General features: G+C 35.9%; 2 protein-coding genes across 3 annotated transcripts in view; one reads left to right on the top strand and one right to left on the bottom strand.

The window, feature by feature from the left end:
* NFASC (neurofascin) overlaps positions 1 to 15517 on the bottom strand; it is a 185876-nt gene that overhangs the window by 63311 nt on the left and 107048 nt on the right. For both annotated transcript variants that reach the window (XM_088154175.1, XM_088154176.1), the window contains 12 exons: positions 15027 to 15138; positions 14112 to 14296; positions 11431 to 11562; positions 9698 to 9841; positions 7806 to 7917; positions 7352 to 7518; positions 6137 to 6284; positions 4044 to 4168; positions 3168 to 3203; positions 1346 to 1447; positions 1042 to 1239; positions 317 to 387 (listed from right to left, as the gene is read on the bottom strand). In XM_088154175.1, the coding sequence (XP_088010301.1) occupies positions 317 to 387; positions 1042 to 1239; positions 1346 to 1447; positions 3168 to 3203; positions 4044 to 4168; positions 6137 to 6284; positions 7352 to 7518; positions 7806 to 7917; positions 9698 to 9841; positions 11431 to 11562; positions 14112 to 14296; positions 15027 to 15138 (1532 nt within the window). The remainder of the gene's footprint in view (positions 1 to 316; positions 388 to 1041; positions 1240 to 1345; positions 1448 to 3167; positions 3204 to 4043; positions 4169 to 6136; positions 6285 to 7351; positions 7519 to 7805; positions 7918 to 9697; positions 9842 to 11430; positions 11563 to 14111; positions 14297 to 15026; positions 15139 to 15517) is intronic.
* The window catches only part of LOC148214225 (uncharacterized), a 102566-nt gene that overhangs the window by 84458 nt on the left and 2591 nt on the right, over positions 1 to 15517 (top strand). The window lies entirely within an intron of this gene.

Here is a 15517-nt window from a genome sequence, read left to right as displayed (position 1 = left end):
AGAATTAAATAGCCACATTAATGACCAATAGTCAGAATTTACAACAGAGCTATACAGCTAGAACAAGGAAAAAAAAAATCTCCAGCTGTTTCAGGCAAAAGAATCTTTTTCAGTCATGACCATTTTTGCCCCCAGGAGTAGATCTGTGTTGTAAAGTATACTAAGGCCCAGAACAATATATTTCAATTCTCCTTTGTGCCATCATTCTTTGTAATGTGTTATAATACAACACTTTGTAGCAAAGCCTTGGAATGAAGATAACCTATGACACAAATGCTCGTGTTATAAACAAGCCACCTCTCTCAGGATAACTCACCGTCCATGATATAACCATATTATTTTTTGCTGTTCCTGCTCCTTTAACTCCTGAAGGGTTAATTTCTGGACCTGAAATAAAGGTAAATACTGAGCAAGCAATAATATTTGTCTCCATCTTTTCTAAGCAATACCCCTTTGTTTATAGACAGAAAATCTGGAACACAATGCTGATACACTTAGGAGACCCACATATTTTTACTTAGACATAAAAAGAAAATCCAGAAGCCAGTCAATTAGGCATTATATGTTGATTTCCATAAAAGAATGAGTTAGGCAAAGCAAATCATATCTACTACTACAGTCTATAATTGCTGATAGCAATTATCTCCAGGTATTTAGTAATTTGAAAAAGAAGTACAATGGCATCAATTTGACAAGGAAAATGTATTTGTGTTATTCGACATGAGATTTGCAGCATTTTATTATTTTAAATCCTAAACCTCAAATTCCAAGTGCACACTTAATTGATCACATTATAGTCTGAAAACTCATCTTTGAGGATACTTGGGAGATCTCTCAGGGCAATTTCGTACATTAGTTTTCAGCTGTACATCATAAAAATCTTTTGTGCACAGGTAACAGTTGGATGTATTTGCAAATATGCCCCTTTCACAGGAATATTTGCCACTGCTGCATCTGTCCATGTTTGTGTCTGCACTGTCACTGTGCAGACTTTCTTTTCCTTCTCAGGGTATACATGAATTCAAGTCAGTTAGCACTTACGTGCCCCATTTGTATGGTATCGTTCAGAAGGCAGGCTGGGATAACTGCTTCCCACGTCATTCACAGCTATAACTCGGAATTGATAGTTGACATATGGTGCAAGGCGCAAGACGGCAGAGTTCACATTTCCTGGGTAACGGGAATGGTTGTGCCAAGTTCCAGGTTGGAATTTATCCTCCTCAAATTCCACAATATAATCTAGAAGATAAAAATTTAGAGTCCCCTAATTTGCCATGTAATTACTGGTAAGTAGGCTTATCTTAAAATACGAATAACAAAGCATGAATGGTATTATCTCACTCACCTGTGATTGGGCTGTTGTTGTCATCACCAGGAATCCAAGTTAACCGCACACTCCTTTCAGCAAGGTCTGTTAGTTCAAGGTCACGGGGACGTTCAGGACGTGCTACCAGCAAAATAATATGCAAAATATAGGTTTCTCTAAATGAGTAGTGAAAGTCCCAGTCCTTTTAGGCTTTCCCTAAATTATCGCAGTACAGAATTCTCTCTCACAAAAAGTAGTCGAAGTAGACCATTCTCCGTGATATACTACTTTTTTTTTCTTGCAGGGAGAATTTTATAGGGGAGTATTCCACAATGGCATCAACCTGGCAACCTTGAAATACCACAGTCCATTCTTTGTTTCAGAATTCTATATCGTTCTGTGGCATGGATAAACTAGGTTGAAAGCTCGCCACCATCAGAGGATGGGTTTTAGAACCAATCTCTTAGAGACAGATTTTAGAGAAATAACTGGTAAGAATATTTAGGGATTGTTATTCTGATTCATGGAAGTACAAAAGCAAACTGGGAAAAACAGAAGTGGAACTTGCTGCAAATGGAATGAAATAAGAACATACTAAAATACATTGCACGAGCTAAGACATATTATGTATAACATGCAAAACAAAAATATCTTTTCATATTTTCGGAAGTCTGAACGAGTAAGAGACTCCTCTTTTCATATAAGATCAAATGCATGTTACTGTTCCAGCATCATTCTGAGTGCTGTGCATTTGGGTGTGTATGCATTTCTCTTTATCAACTGTCTAGGGATATACAAAACATTTTGGATTCAAACTGTTTCAAATTTAAAACAACCCATTTTGAGTGAAATGGGATGTTTTAGGCATTTTGGAAGTGTTTTGAATTTGAAATACCTGGTGTTTTGAACTTGAAGCAGAGTGGCTCAAAACTTGAAACCCTTTCAAAATGTGGGGGGTTCCAACTTCAAAACAGTCTGATTTTGAAAATGTTTTGCACATTCTGAATTTGCCACTGGTATAGTCCTCTCTGAATCTGGACTCTAGCATGGGAAAGCAGGCAACTTTAACCCTTTCCTATCTGCTGTAACAATAATCAGAAACAGCCCCCCTAAACTTGCAATTGGCATTACAGTCCCAGGTTTGGGAAAGATTACTTTAGAGATCCAGAGAACTCTATGGATTGAAAAGGATGATAAACATTGGTCATCTCCATGCTACAAACAAGGAAACATAAACAAAGTAAATACAAAAATTCATAAAGGGGAGAGAAGAGAATCACTGTCAATATCAGAATTGTGCATTCATCCTAACAGTGTCAGGTTCAGCCCAAGAATCACAATGAGACAGTCCAGAAATCAGCTCAGCTTCTTTATTAACTTGCACCCAACAGACAGAATCTCGCCAGACTAACTCTAATCCCCCAACGACAGCAACTATAACCATGGCCCCATAGGGAGGGGCCAGTCTCTCTCTCTCTACTTTCACACAGTCCATCTGGGGGCTGAGGACATGTTTCCCTTGAAATGCCTCTTCCCCTTCCCTGTAACCTTGAAGCTCCATTCCAGAATCCTCCCCACTCATGCCTTCCATCACAAGTAGTCTAAACTAAATTGTAGTTTAATTCACTTCCTTTCTGGTAGTAGGTCCATTTTCTTTTACACTCTATGCAGCAAGCTTTGCAACAGAGTTCGAGACCACTCTCCACTTATGTGAGGTATCATTACTGCTGAGGGATGAGTAGCCCAATCCAAGTTATACTTTCAGTGGAACTTTAATTAAAGTTATTGTTATGACTAAGCAGCAATGAGCAAAAAAGAAAAAAAAAATCACCAAAGAGATATATGGATTAGTACTGATTACCTGTGGGTAGGGTCATACGGTTAACAGAAGAAGGAGCTGCAAAGTAAGATATTAGCTGTTTAGAGAGTTAGGGTCAATAGTTAAACATAAGTAATTAAAGGGATATAATACGAAAGTACCAGCTTTTAAACCAATCTGCAATCTGAAATTCACTCATTTGGTTGATAGAAAACAGATTGCTAGTTTCCTGTGGCACAAAACCAAACAACCTGGCCTCTAACCAGCAACAGATCGTCTGATCATCTGACTGGTGGGAACAACCTAGCTTATATCCTGTTGGTAATGAGTGTGGGAACTCAGCAATCTGCACTGAATTGCTGAAAGGGATAAGGATGAGGAAGGGAAAGAGATGAAGTACGTGTGTTCCTTTGGTATTTGTCAGTTTAGTTAAAAGGATACATGTCAATAAATGTGCATGCACAGCTCCAAACCTTTGTACCCTTCAAAGACAAAAGATTGACTCACCCATGTTTTAAATCAAACTAGCACCTTGAAGAGACTCCTAAACATATTTAAGTTGTCTTTTGTATTTCTCTCACTAGCTTACAGAGAAGACTGAAACACGAAAGAACTGCTGTGGTTGATCAGCTTTGTGATCGTTGGTTGATCACATTTTTATTTTTCACTTAGAACTCCTAATGATTGTGTACATGCAGTATTATTTTAAATCATAACAAATAATGAAAGTAAGTCAGGCAGTTGGACATGGTTAACAGAATATTCTAATGTCAAAGAATTAAAAGTGTTTATTTTTTGCTGTATATTCCATCTTCTATACGCCACCCATAATTCAGAGAAGAAGTCATAACTTTTGCCTAAATAAGTTGTCTACTTAGAATGTTCCTCAAATTCAAGGTATTTGAAAGGAAGATTTACCAAGTACAGTGAGATGGGCTCTGGCAGTATCCTTGTCTAGTTCGGTGCTAGCCACACAGGTATAATATCCTTGATCTTTTTCTGATACCCCATGTATCGTCAAACCATCTTCTTCTTTCTTCATCCTTTCAGTGAAGAAGCATTACAAGTAAAAACACTATGGGAATACACCTCTTTCAGCAAAGCATGAATGAACCAATGACAGCTATTGATCGGGTACCTATTATTGACATGACTTCTCCAAATTATGTGAGGATTGATAATTCTATTTCACTCCATTTTAGTTACATAACCGTTCGTTCACAGATCCATTCAATCCTATTTCAACATGAGGGGAGGGGAGAGAACTTATGAACATACATGTATATGTTTGCTAAAATGTACATTTTTGTACATTTTATTCTATAAAACAAGTTCAAAATTTATTTATGAATGATCATAGACCAAAATATGCACTTCAGTAAACTTCTGTGGCATGTTTCTTGAGCCAAGAATTGTATTTTAAAATTAGGAAAGCAAAATAATTAAATTTCAATTATTTTCTTTCAATCTGAATATCAGTCAAGGACAATGTTGTCCAGACTTGGCCACTTTAAGATGAGTGGACTTCAACTCCCAGAATTCCCCAGCCAGCCATGCTGGCTGGGAAATTCTGGGAGTTGAAGTCCACTCATCTTAAAGTGGCCAAGTTTGGACAACACTGGTCAAGGATGTGCATATCAAGTTGGTTTGTTTAAAAATATGGACTGAACAAAATCCAGGAGCATCTCTAATCAAAACTAGTTTCGATTCCACTATAAGCCTTTTAACCATTAGTTGACAAGTCTTTCATAGTTGGAGCTGCAGACCATTTTTAACTTGCTGCAGAGGGCCAGGCAACGGCACAAATAAGGCAGGTCTGATTCACACTTACAAGCGAGGATACAATTGTCTAATTTTTTCCCATTTGGGGAAGTGACCAGGTAGGTTTTTCTTTACTTTTAAAATTGTTCTAAGCTGAAAGGCTTTGTGCGTTCCTTAGCCCAAATGATGGAAGATCACCCTGTTTGTTTTGCGAACCATGCCACTGAAATTTTACAGTGTAACTGGGACCTACAAAAGGTTTTAAGAGACATAGGTGGCTCTGGGGTTGCAGGATACTTAATCTTGGTATAACATTATAAAAAATGTATCTGAGGGATTTTTTGGCAGCCTTTGAGATATATTTTAAAAGTCAGCATGTTTAATTCACAGACACATATGAGTCCATGTGCATGTACACACCCACACAAAGGGTTTAATTTAGCTTGTTTTGGTGTTTTTGTACACATTCATTTATAATCTGCTCCTCTGATCAATGTCCAAACACAGCAATGCCCGGAATACTAAACAGAGACATATATAATAGATGATTCTTCAAGGGAATCTGGCACACCTAATTAATTCTGTTGATATATTTTCTGAGATTATTTTTCATGATCTGAAAACAGTTTTAGCCTGATAAATAAAAGCTCATTAACTTTAGTCAAAGAGACTAAGCTTCTGAGAATTTAAAAAGGAAAGTGTTACTTAATTTTCAACAAGTAGAGAACTTTAAAAAAAAAAAAATGGCCTACTTTTAAAGTTGCAAATTAACAAGCTCAGTCTAGAAAACATTTTACTGTTTTGGAGAGAAATATATACATTCTCCATTTTAAATGACTAAGATAAAATTGAAGGCATCAAAAACGTAGTATTAAAGAAGAACTACATACTGTATATACATGAAAGAAATTATTTTTTCAGAATCAAGAGAGGCTGTTTTTAAATGTGCAAGTAAAAGAATCAGTAACTTCTGATGAAAATATTATTAATTTTAAACATATAATTTCCAACAAGAGGTATCAAACATTTTTTCAGTTATCTATTGCTCATTTTATTTCTGCATATAAAGCATGGCTTTTGCTATTGTAATTCCTTCCATTCATCAATTTATTTCTTTTTCAAATGGCAATAGATCTAGTCCTCACTATCAAAATAGGAAAATTATGTAATAATTATTTATATCCTAGAGAAGCCAAATATGCTATCACCTTGAGAAACATATGTTCTAATGAAACAAAGATGACACTGACCTGTTTCCAAAGTAGAGGGGAATATCATCCTTAAGCCAGGTAAGTGTAAGCCTCAGTGTGGGGTCATGTCTTGTCTGGCACACTAAGTGAATTGTGGAACCTTTCTTTGGTACAGCATCTTTGGGTCCATCTATGATCCTAGTGGGATCTGCAAAGAGTTAGGTAATAGCCCTAAGATTATTACTGAATTATTTAATCTATTCCAGGTCCTCAAGGTGGTTTCTTCAAGATGTTTGAAAGGAATGAGGTTAGGGAAGGCTAGTCTAGGCATTAGAAAATAGAATCTAATGAAAGTGTATACCACTCATAGATTGTCCACTGTTGCTTTGTGTATCAAGGAATAAGTGACCATAAGTCTGGAAATCCCTCCATTTCTATAATTTATTTTCTCTGATATTTATAAGTCCACTGTTAATCACTGCAATCCTTCTTGTATTCACCAGACACATTTTCATGCACACCTAGTATCTTAGAGGTATAATTCTGTTTTAAAATTCAGTTCAACAGATGGCAATAGGATTCACCCCAAATTGATATGACAAGAACACAGCCAATATGTAACAATTCTTTCAGATAAGCCAGTAAGAATTCTTTGTAGCTCTTGCACAGTCCTTTGCAGTTCTCAGCATCTGCTCAGGAAAAAATTCTAACGAAGTGCAGTGCAAACAATGCACCCATTCAGTTCCTTCTTTTGGTTTGTTCCCCTTTATTCATTCCTGTTCTGAACCACTCTCTCATTTTTCTTTATATTTTCCTGCTCCTTCTATTTCCTTTTCTTTCATTTTCTCATGGGAATCCATCATCTAAATAATGAAACAAGGCTGAATGACAGGTTCCTCTTCCAGCTGAAGCTTCTGCAATTTCTACCTCTATTGTCAAGGCCAGGAAACCCCTTATAATGTTTAGATAAATAGAATGGAAATTGTATTAGCTTGCAGGGTATTTAAAAAATCATTTTTTGTCAGGTTAGAGGGTCTTTGGTCTAATGTTCAATGAGTAGGAAAAGTTTATAGAACTTACAACCCAAACAGTCCATTTAACTATAATTTAATGTGCATTATTGATTTTCCTTCCAGTTGCCAACTTAAGCTTCACTAAGCATCACACCTTTGTTATTACATGGGATATATGCTATAGATAGAAACAGCACCTCTCCTCAACTTTCACCACTATTTGGAAAAGACCTGTTGTTTTCTGAAGCAGAAGCCACCTTACCTTTTATTTCCAAACGAACCTGATTCTGTGCTTTGCCCAGAAGATTGGTAGCCACACAGGTGTAAGTTCCTTGGTCTTCTTTTCGAGCCCTGATAATTTCCAAAGTTCCATTTTCATGTGCTTTATAGTTGCCTCCATGTAGTGTGCTTCCCTGGCCATTCTTAAACCTCATGAAGAAAGAAGAAATTATTTAAAATAGTCAGCACACAAAACACTAAAGGAATTTCTGCCTAATCTTCTCCAGTTGGTCTACTGATTTATTTGAAGTATATACAAATCGAGATAAAGTACATCTACTTTTAATAATGGCTACCTTCTCCTTCCAATGCATATTCATAACTTGGAAATCTGCTAATTTTAAAAAAGTTTCTGCGTTATTAATGGTAATACAATTACTGTAAAAAAAATTGATATCTACTAAAAAGATGCCCTGGCTTAGTAATAAAATTCTTACCATCGTAATGTGGGAATTGGGGATCCAAAGAATGGGCAATCAAGAAGAGTCCGGTTGTTCTGAATCACTTTAATCAGCTGGTTTCGAGGGGCAAGGATCTGAGGAACAACATCTTAAAAAGACAACAACACACTGTAAAACCAGTCAGCACTGTTATTTTGGTTTACTGCAGAAACTCTATACCAATGTTTTGATTTTCAGGTTTAGGTTTTTGATTGCTTAGATTTTGCCTGAACTTTTAAAATACTTTTAAGGCAAAAATTGAAAAGAAATATTTTGGGGGAAAAAATCTATGAACATTTTATTTTAAAATATTATACTTTGTTGATTGTGATTTATTGAATTACACTGTTTTCTCACTGTAAAATGATTCTTTATAACCTTAGGGCTATCCTTATTTGATATATTTGTATACCATTATTTTCTAAATAAAGAGCAAAAAAGAATACCTGGATTTATGCTTTCTCATCAATCCTTTCTTCTTCTCACCATAGTTATCTTTCACCTATTTCATCTAAAGCTTTACTCATTTCTACAGTGAGAAAAGCAACTTTTCAGTTATTTGATATGCTCACATTTAACATCCTTCAACTGTTTTTTTAGGTTTGTAATGCAACAGTCCCTCACAAGGACACATGAACCTGTGTATTTGGTGACTCAGATCAAGAGAGAATGTAGTCCTTAAATGGACAGAGACATGGACATATCAAAAAAGGACAGCTGAATTTAGGCTTAATTTATAAGAAGATAAAAAGACACTTAGGTCTTAACAGCTCCCTAGGGATATTAATCCAAACCAAAGATAGAACCAAGGCTAGCCTACCAAAGACAGTTCTGTCAGGAAGAATCTATTTAAAAATAATGGATAAAACCTCTGGCTCTAGCCAGAATCTCGACTGCTATCTTTAATTAGATATATATATATAGTATATTTATAGTGGTTCTACTATAAAAGAATCTTTGATATATTTTTTAGCAAAGGAAAATTTCAAGCACGTGATCAAGAAAATCCTAGTATTATCTGAGTATCCCAGGTGTGACTAAAAGGACTGGATTGGGAAGAGTTGGTTCTGGTAGTCCCTGTATATCATCATCATCATCATCATCGTCATCGTCATCGTCATCATAATTAAATAATAATAATAATAAAAAAAATACAAGAACCAACTCTTCCCAATCCAGTCCCTTTAGTTTATGATGTCTCCATTCATAATTCCGATCAAAATGATCAAGTGTTGTGCATTATGATCTATGACATTTTACAGCCTAATATAATACCTGCAGATATTACTTGCTATAAAGAATTATGTGCAGATATTATATTAGGCTGCAAAATGCCATAGATCATAATGCACAAAGACTTGATCATTTTGACCTGAATTATGAATGGAGACATTCTGATATGGATGTTGAATTCTGTTCTGATGCTTTTAGACAATTCAACTTCCACATAAATTCTACTGAATCATGAGAACAATCTGATATATCCATATTTTGTTTCCATGTTTGAAAAACAATCCTTTTATTCTGAATATGAAATCAAAATTGTCATTTGCTTTCTAAACCTAAACAGTTTTTTCATAGTTTAATCAATGGTAAGGATTACATATTTCAGTAAGCCATGATATTTTAGCTTGGTTTGGCTTTGTCTGCATTCTGAGTCTAGCAATTGTGACATGTAAAGCCAGAGTACAATAGCTCTTTCAACAAACTATTCTAAAATCATTGTTTAATAACAATCAAACATGGATGTTAGTTCCTGGGGGAAAAACACATGATTTAATAATCAAACAATTATAGGTATGAAAAAAAGAAATGACTTTAAAAGTTCTTAAAGCTAGGCTGCGTGAACATATGTAAAGAACTGAGAACGCTGCCTGTTCAATGCTTACCCAACACACTGACAAATGCATTGGCTAACAGGTATCCATGCTCATTAGAAGCATTGCATTGATATACACCACTGCTGCCACTCTGGATATCCCGAAACATAATGGTGTCTCCAGTAACTTCACGGCTGGGGTTGGGAGCAGAACCTTGGAAACAGACATAAATTAAGAGACAGCTTTTATCTCTTTTTGTTATAATTTATACCAAGTGAAGCAATATATAAGCACCTAAAAGCAAACAATCAATCTCATCTGAGGTGAAGAAACAATGGATGAAACTGCTTCCTTGATCTGGGAATTTATATTATTAAATATTGGAGGTGGGTACTGTTTTAAAGGAGCATTTGGAGCCATGTTGGTCCATAGAACACCTTATTTTCCAATCATTTGAAAGAAGTCTATATATTACATTTCTGTACAATGTTTACTTCAATACTTCTTTGTTTCTTTGGTCTATCATTGAGGCTATATACTTAAGAAGGAAATATCCATTACATTGACAGCAAAACAAATTACAGTGAGTATAGATAATATACTGGCAAACTGAAATACAGCAGGAAAACTCTGCTTGCTTCTTTTTCATTAACTGCAAGGGGCTCAGCATGAACCAATTCAATCTCTATAAACTAAAAAAAAAGGCTCGGACAATAAAATTGAAGAAGCAGTTCTTTCCTTTCATTTTACTTACCTAGTTTCTGTTTTGTTTGGCTAAACATCCCATGACTGCTCCTTTTGCTCTGGTCCTTAAAGCATCTCCCAGTTATACCTACCACTACATGATCTATCCAGTGATTCCTGACTGCTGTTACATGAATCAGCTGCCTCTCAAATTTTTGAAAAGTGACAGAGCTTTTTTTAAAAAGAAATAATAAGAAAAAACTCACATGGTAGCATAGTAAAAATTATTAGGCAATAGAGCCAGCTATTTCAGAAAGCTGTCCTACTAAACTATTGTGGTCTGCAGGCATTCAAATTAATAATTTCATATATCTATATAGAAAGCAACATTTTAGAATGAAGCAGGAAGCCTCCATTGTTTATGCAGACAGGAAGATTGATATCTTTACAGAATTCAGAATACAGAGGTATAGTGAAACTATAAGGGAAAGCAAAGAAGGAAAGACAGTATGGGGCCGAGATAACTGAGGAGAAGGCAAAATGCAGAACCTCCAGAGAAGGCTGGGAATCTGCATAGAAAGATATGATAGTATCTCTTCAAGACTACAGTAAGCCACGTTTGTGTATGAATGCGTACATAAGCATATGAGGCCCATCCAAAATAAGCAAATGGTGTTCTGATGTAAATGTGATTTAAAAATCAAACTTAAAAACCCCTTTAACACCATAATTTAACATTAGAGTGAAATTCAGACAAAGTATAGTACCACAGATATAACGTAGCACATTAACATGCCGACAATCAATAATTATTTTTAACAATATAAAACAAATAATCTGCCAGAAATGGAAAATGCAAATAAGCTTTGCCTGAAATAGAAAATGAGTTGAATCCTCTGAAGCTCATATTTCATACCTTGTTGGTTATCAGCAATCAATTGCTTAAAAATTTGATCAGCAATTATAACTTGATGCAGTAAGAATAGGGATTAGTCCAGGTAGTCAACAAGAAAAGTTAACAGCAGTTATTTGAGAATATCTTTACCTGCCTTCCCACAATCATGAAATCAAGAAACATATTGTAAGTCTTTCAAGTAATTACATTTTTCCTTGCTTACTTTCTAGAAGTTCTCCATTCACCAGCCACTGGATTGAAGGTTTGGGGTTACCATTGGCACGGCAAACCAGTCTTCCATCTTCACCAGGAGCCAAAATAAGGTTCTCTGGTTTATCCAACCAATATGGGGAAGCTTTAGAACAAAAGTGATAAATATAAAAGGATGCTATGGCTATCACTATAGTAGTCCATTGGGGAAAATATAGATATGGAAGAAAAGGAAATAAATAAAACTACAGGACAGGTGGAATGATTGCAGGAAGAGAAATTATGAGTTCTGTATGAAGAGTTCTAGAAGATAGATTAATCTTCCAACAGAATGAAAGGAAAGTAGGCACAGAAGCTGCTTGAAACAGAGTGAAAATAATTATGTTACAGAATGCCACAAAGGTGTATGGAGTTATAGTAATTAGTTACACTTTTTCACAGACATATTGTCTTTCTTTGTTCATATCAGCAGGGGAAAGGATGGCATGTTCTGTAGACACATTTATAGCAAATCTGGGTTAAGAGAACACACTTTTTTAATGACTGGAATCTGAAGTGAAACAAGGGCTTCCTTCCAATTAATAATGAGAGTTAATGTACTTAATTGGGATATTCCTAAAATAAACAACAATCTATATATATTGAAAGCAAGATAATGAAGACAGGAACAAAAGACAGCTGGAGCTCCTCTTTTTCTTATTTTTCTTTTTTTTTTTTTTTGCATAGAATATGCAAAAAATGGTGAAGAATTTTGGGAATTTTTTTTTTAAGTTTTTTTGGGGGGAGAGGAAGAACATTCAGTGATAAAACATTTGACCTTTAGGGCAAATTGGAATATACTTGTGGCATATAAATGGGAATGTACAGTAACTGAACAGGTTCCATGGTTTAAATAAATACCTTTAGATTATTTGCCATTCACTGGACTCTAGGAAGGCCAATGGCAGCTATATTGTCCAAACGCCCTGAGTACTTCCTCTATTTTATAATTCTCCCAATCAAGAAGTGGCCTCTACATACCTACAATAGCTTCTGGTGCAACTTCTTTATGGAGCCTAGCTGGGCCCTTTTTCCAATTTTGCCTCCTGGAGTTCATTCACTCCAAATTTGAAAGAGCAGTATTGCAGATACCTTACTATGTCTCTAACATTGTCCATGATTGGAGGGAAGCCTGGTAAGAATGGAAGCCAGAGTATGGTTGTCCATACTCACTTTTTGGCTAAGACTATCCTTTTTTCAATGGCCTAGTTAATACTAATGTCAGTTGATGGATATCAGTCCACCTAGAAGAGAATCCTGTTTGACAAGTTACAATCACTTTGGCTCCCCTGTCATTTATTCTCCTTGAGCTACAAGCAGGCCAGCTCTTCTTAAACAGCAACCTAGATAAGGCTCCAAACCACATCTCTGAAAACCTAAGAATACATAGGTGGCATATCTTATGCAGCTTAAACCTCCTAACTACAGAAGGGCCCTTACTTTGGTTCACTGCAATAGACTTCCCTCAGCTGTGCTAGAAGGAAAGTATAGGAAGATCTTCTCCCCAGAATGTCTGTGCCATTGTGATGCCAGGCAAGTTGAAACCATTGAGGATGTTCTTCTCTCTTGCTCATTTTATAGAAACATTCACAGGACTTTTTTTTCTCTCCCAATGGCTCACTAGGTTACCAGACTGCACAGGCCAATTTCATATCTCCCTAGCAGCCTCTGACTCCAATTCCCTCACAAAATGTAACATTGCCTACTTCTGCAAAGCAGCATGCAAAATTCACTGGGTACTGACTATCACTAGAGCCAATCAGGCTTGACACAGCTCATGCCTAACTATTAATCTCCAGCTATTCAGTTTTACAGCTTTTGCTGCTGTAGATTGTCCTTATTCTTTTAGCTTTCTAGCTAGCAGTGCAGATTTCAGTTCTAGCTTGTAGCTTTTACTTCTCTATTCTTTAACTGTATAGTCACTGTCCTTATGGTTTTCATATCCTATACTCTTTAGTCTCTATGCTTTTAGTTTATGTTGATCAAAGACTGAAATAAAGATATTGTATTATATTGAATAGTTAAGAAGTTATGCTGAATAAGCCTACTCTATTCCAGAGTTTTAGAAACTGACCAGTCTTTCAGGTATGGGTCTTCCCCAATTTATCTTGATATCCCAAATATATATTCCACTGCCTGCTGTATAATTATTCTGCTGCTCTGTTAACTACACTACCTTAGCAATTCTGCCTATGATCCTCATCTCAACTGTCTCGTATGTGGTCATTTTTATATGCATTGATCATCTTCACATTCTGGGGTTACACATTTAACACTGAAATATACCCAAGCTTATTAACTAATGCGCACCAACAGATCTATACACATGTGTGCAAATATACACAAATACATAAGACAGAAGAGTAAAACAAAATTCAGCCACGCATAGTTACTTCTTGAACTATGTAAAATCCTTTTGAATAATTCACTGTACCTAAGGAACAGTGACAGATTTATATTCTCCTCCACCTGGTTGAATAAAGATATGTAGGGTTGTGTTCAGAACAGTAACTTGCTAGTCAGGAGGCATTCTGATACCATGTTCCCATCACATGGTCAGAACGCCCCAGAAAGATTTCCTATGTAAGCCTCCTGCACTAAACTTTTGCATTACTAGCTGGTGGGGAATAAGAAGGTACAATAAATGTAACATACCCTTCACTTTCACCAAGATACTATGGCGACTAATGCCCACTTTGTTGGAAGCTAAGCAGAAATACTCTCCAGAATCTTCCTCAGAAACATTTGCAATATGAAGAGCCTTGTTAAAGTTTTCCAACTTGATCCTGCCAGATGGGAGATCACCACCTTTTTTGTGCCACATGATATCTGGTGTTGGACTGAAGGAAAAAACAGAAGATTCAAGCATTTGATGCCAAGATTTTTCCAACATGAAATATGTACTGTAAAGACATGTTGTTAATTTTTGGCTCCTGAGACTAAAGATTTCAGATACAATCCAGTGAGATACTTTTCTGTGAGGTATTTGAGAGTCATAGCATCATAAACACCAAACTAGATAGATCAATTTATCTGATCTTTTTGGTAATATGAATAACTTGAAACATTTTTGTTTCAAGCTTCCACCACTGGAAATCACTGTTTCATAGTCAGTTGTGATAGTAAAAACTTTAGTAGTAAAATGCTATTATAACCATCAAAGTTACATAGCTGAATAAAAAAAAAATCCCATTGGCATTAATTTCTAGCCATAATGGTGCCAAAATGATGAAACATATGTTGTGATGTCACAATGCAAGTTCTTTCATACTTGAACTGTGATGTACATGTGTGTAAGGCATGGAGATTGCATCATAACATCATGACACACTTTTCATCACTTGCTTCCTCTGCCTATAGACACCCATGATTAATCCCATTAAAATTCATGTTTTTGAATTTTCCCATTTGAATGCTTTCCTATTTGTACTCATGAAGTTACCTTTTATTCACCAAACCTACAACCAGTAGGAATAAGCAACTGGCTTTGATTTTATCCCCAAGAACTAGACCAGGATGAAAGAAATACATTTGACAAACCATGGTTCCCCTGATCCCAAGTGTACGTACACTCCTGAGGCAATGCATTCCAGCAAGAGGTCTTCTCCTCTTAGCACCATCTGACTGCTTGAGGTCCCAATAGGGTACATGAAGCTGGGTTGCCTTTCTGCAATACCTCGGGCTGAAATCAGGACATAAGGGAGGAAAAATACAGAATTGTAAATCCTTCTCCAAAGGGCAGTGTGGAGTAGATGGAAATGAAAAACAACCAGATGCATCAGAAAACAAGCAGATTAGAGCATCTTTGCAACATCCAAGACCTGATGTGAGAATCTATAAAGAGATTGGGAAGATACTAAAATGGAACAAGGTTTAAATGGAAAAATCAGACAATGGCATAAAGACATATGGAATGGAATGAAGCAATAATAATAGTAATAGTAATAATGATAGCCACTTTACTCACAGCAGAACAGTTAAATGTTTACAAGATTTCAAGTTTAACCATGTGCAAGTTTGATGTTTTAAAAAAGGAAATTCTAAGTTTCCTTTTTCAAAAT

This window comes from Python bivittatus, unplaced genomic scaffold (genome assembly GCF_059951505.1).
Source record: "Python bivittatus isolate LINGU-HERP-01145 unplaced genomic scaffold, Pbiv_v1 ctg000700_np1212, whole genome shotgun sequence".
Taxonomy (NCBI): Eukaryota; Metazoa; Chordata; class Lepidosauria; order Squamata; family Pythonidae; genus Python; species Python bivittatus.
The sequence above is the reverse complement of the archived record's forward strand: the minus strand, read 5'-3'. Positions and strand labels throughout refer to the sequence as shown.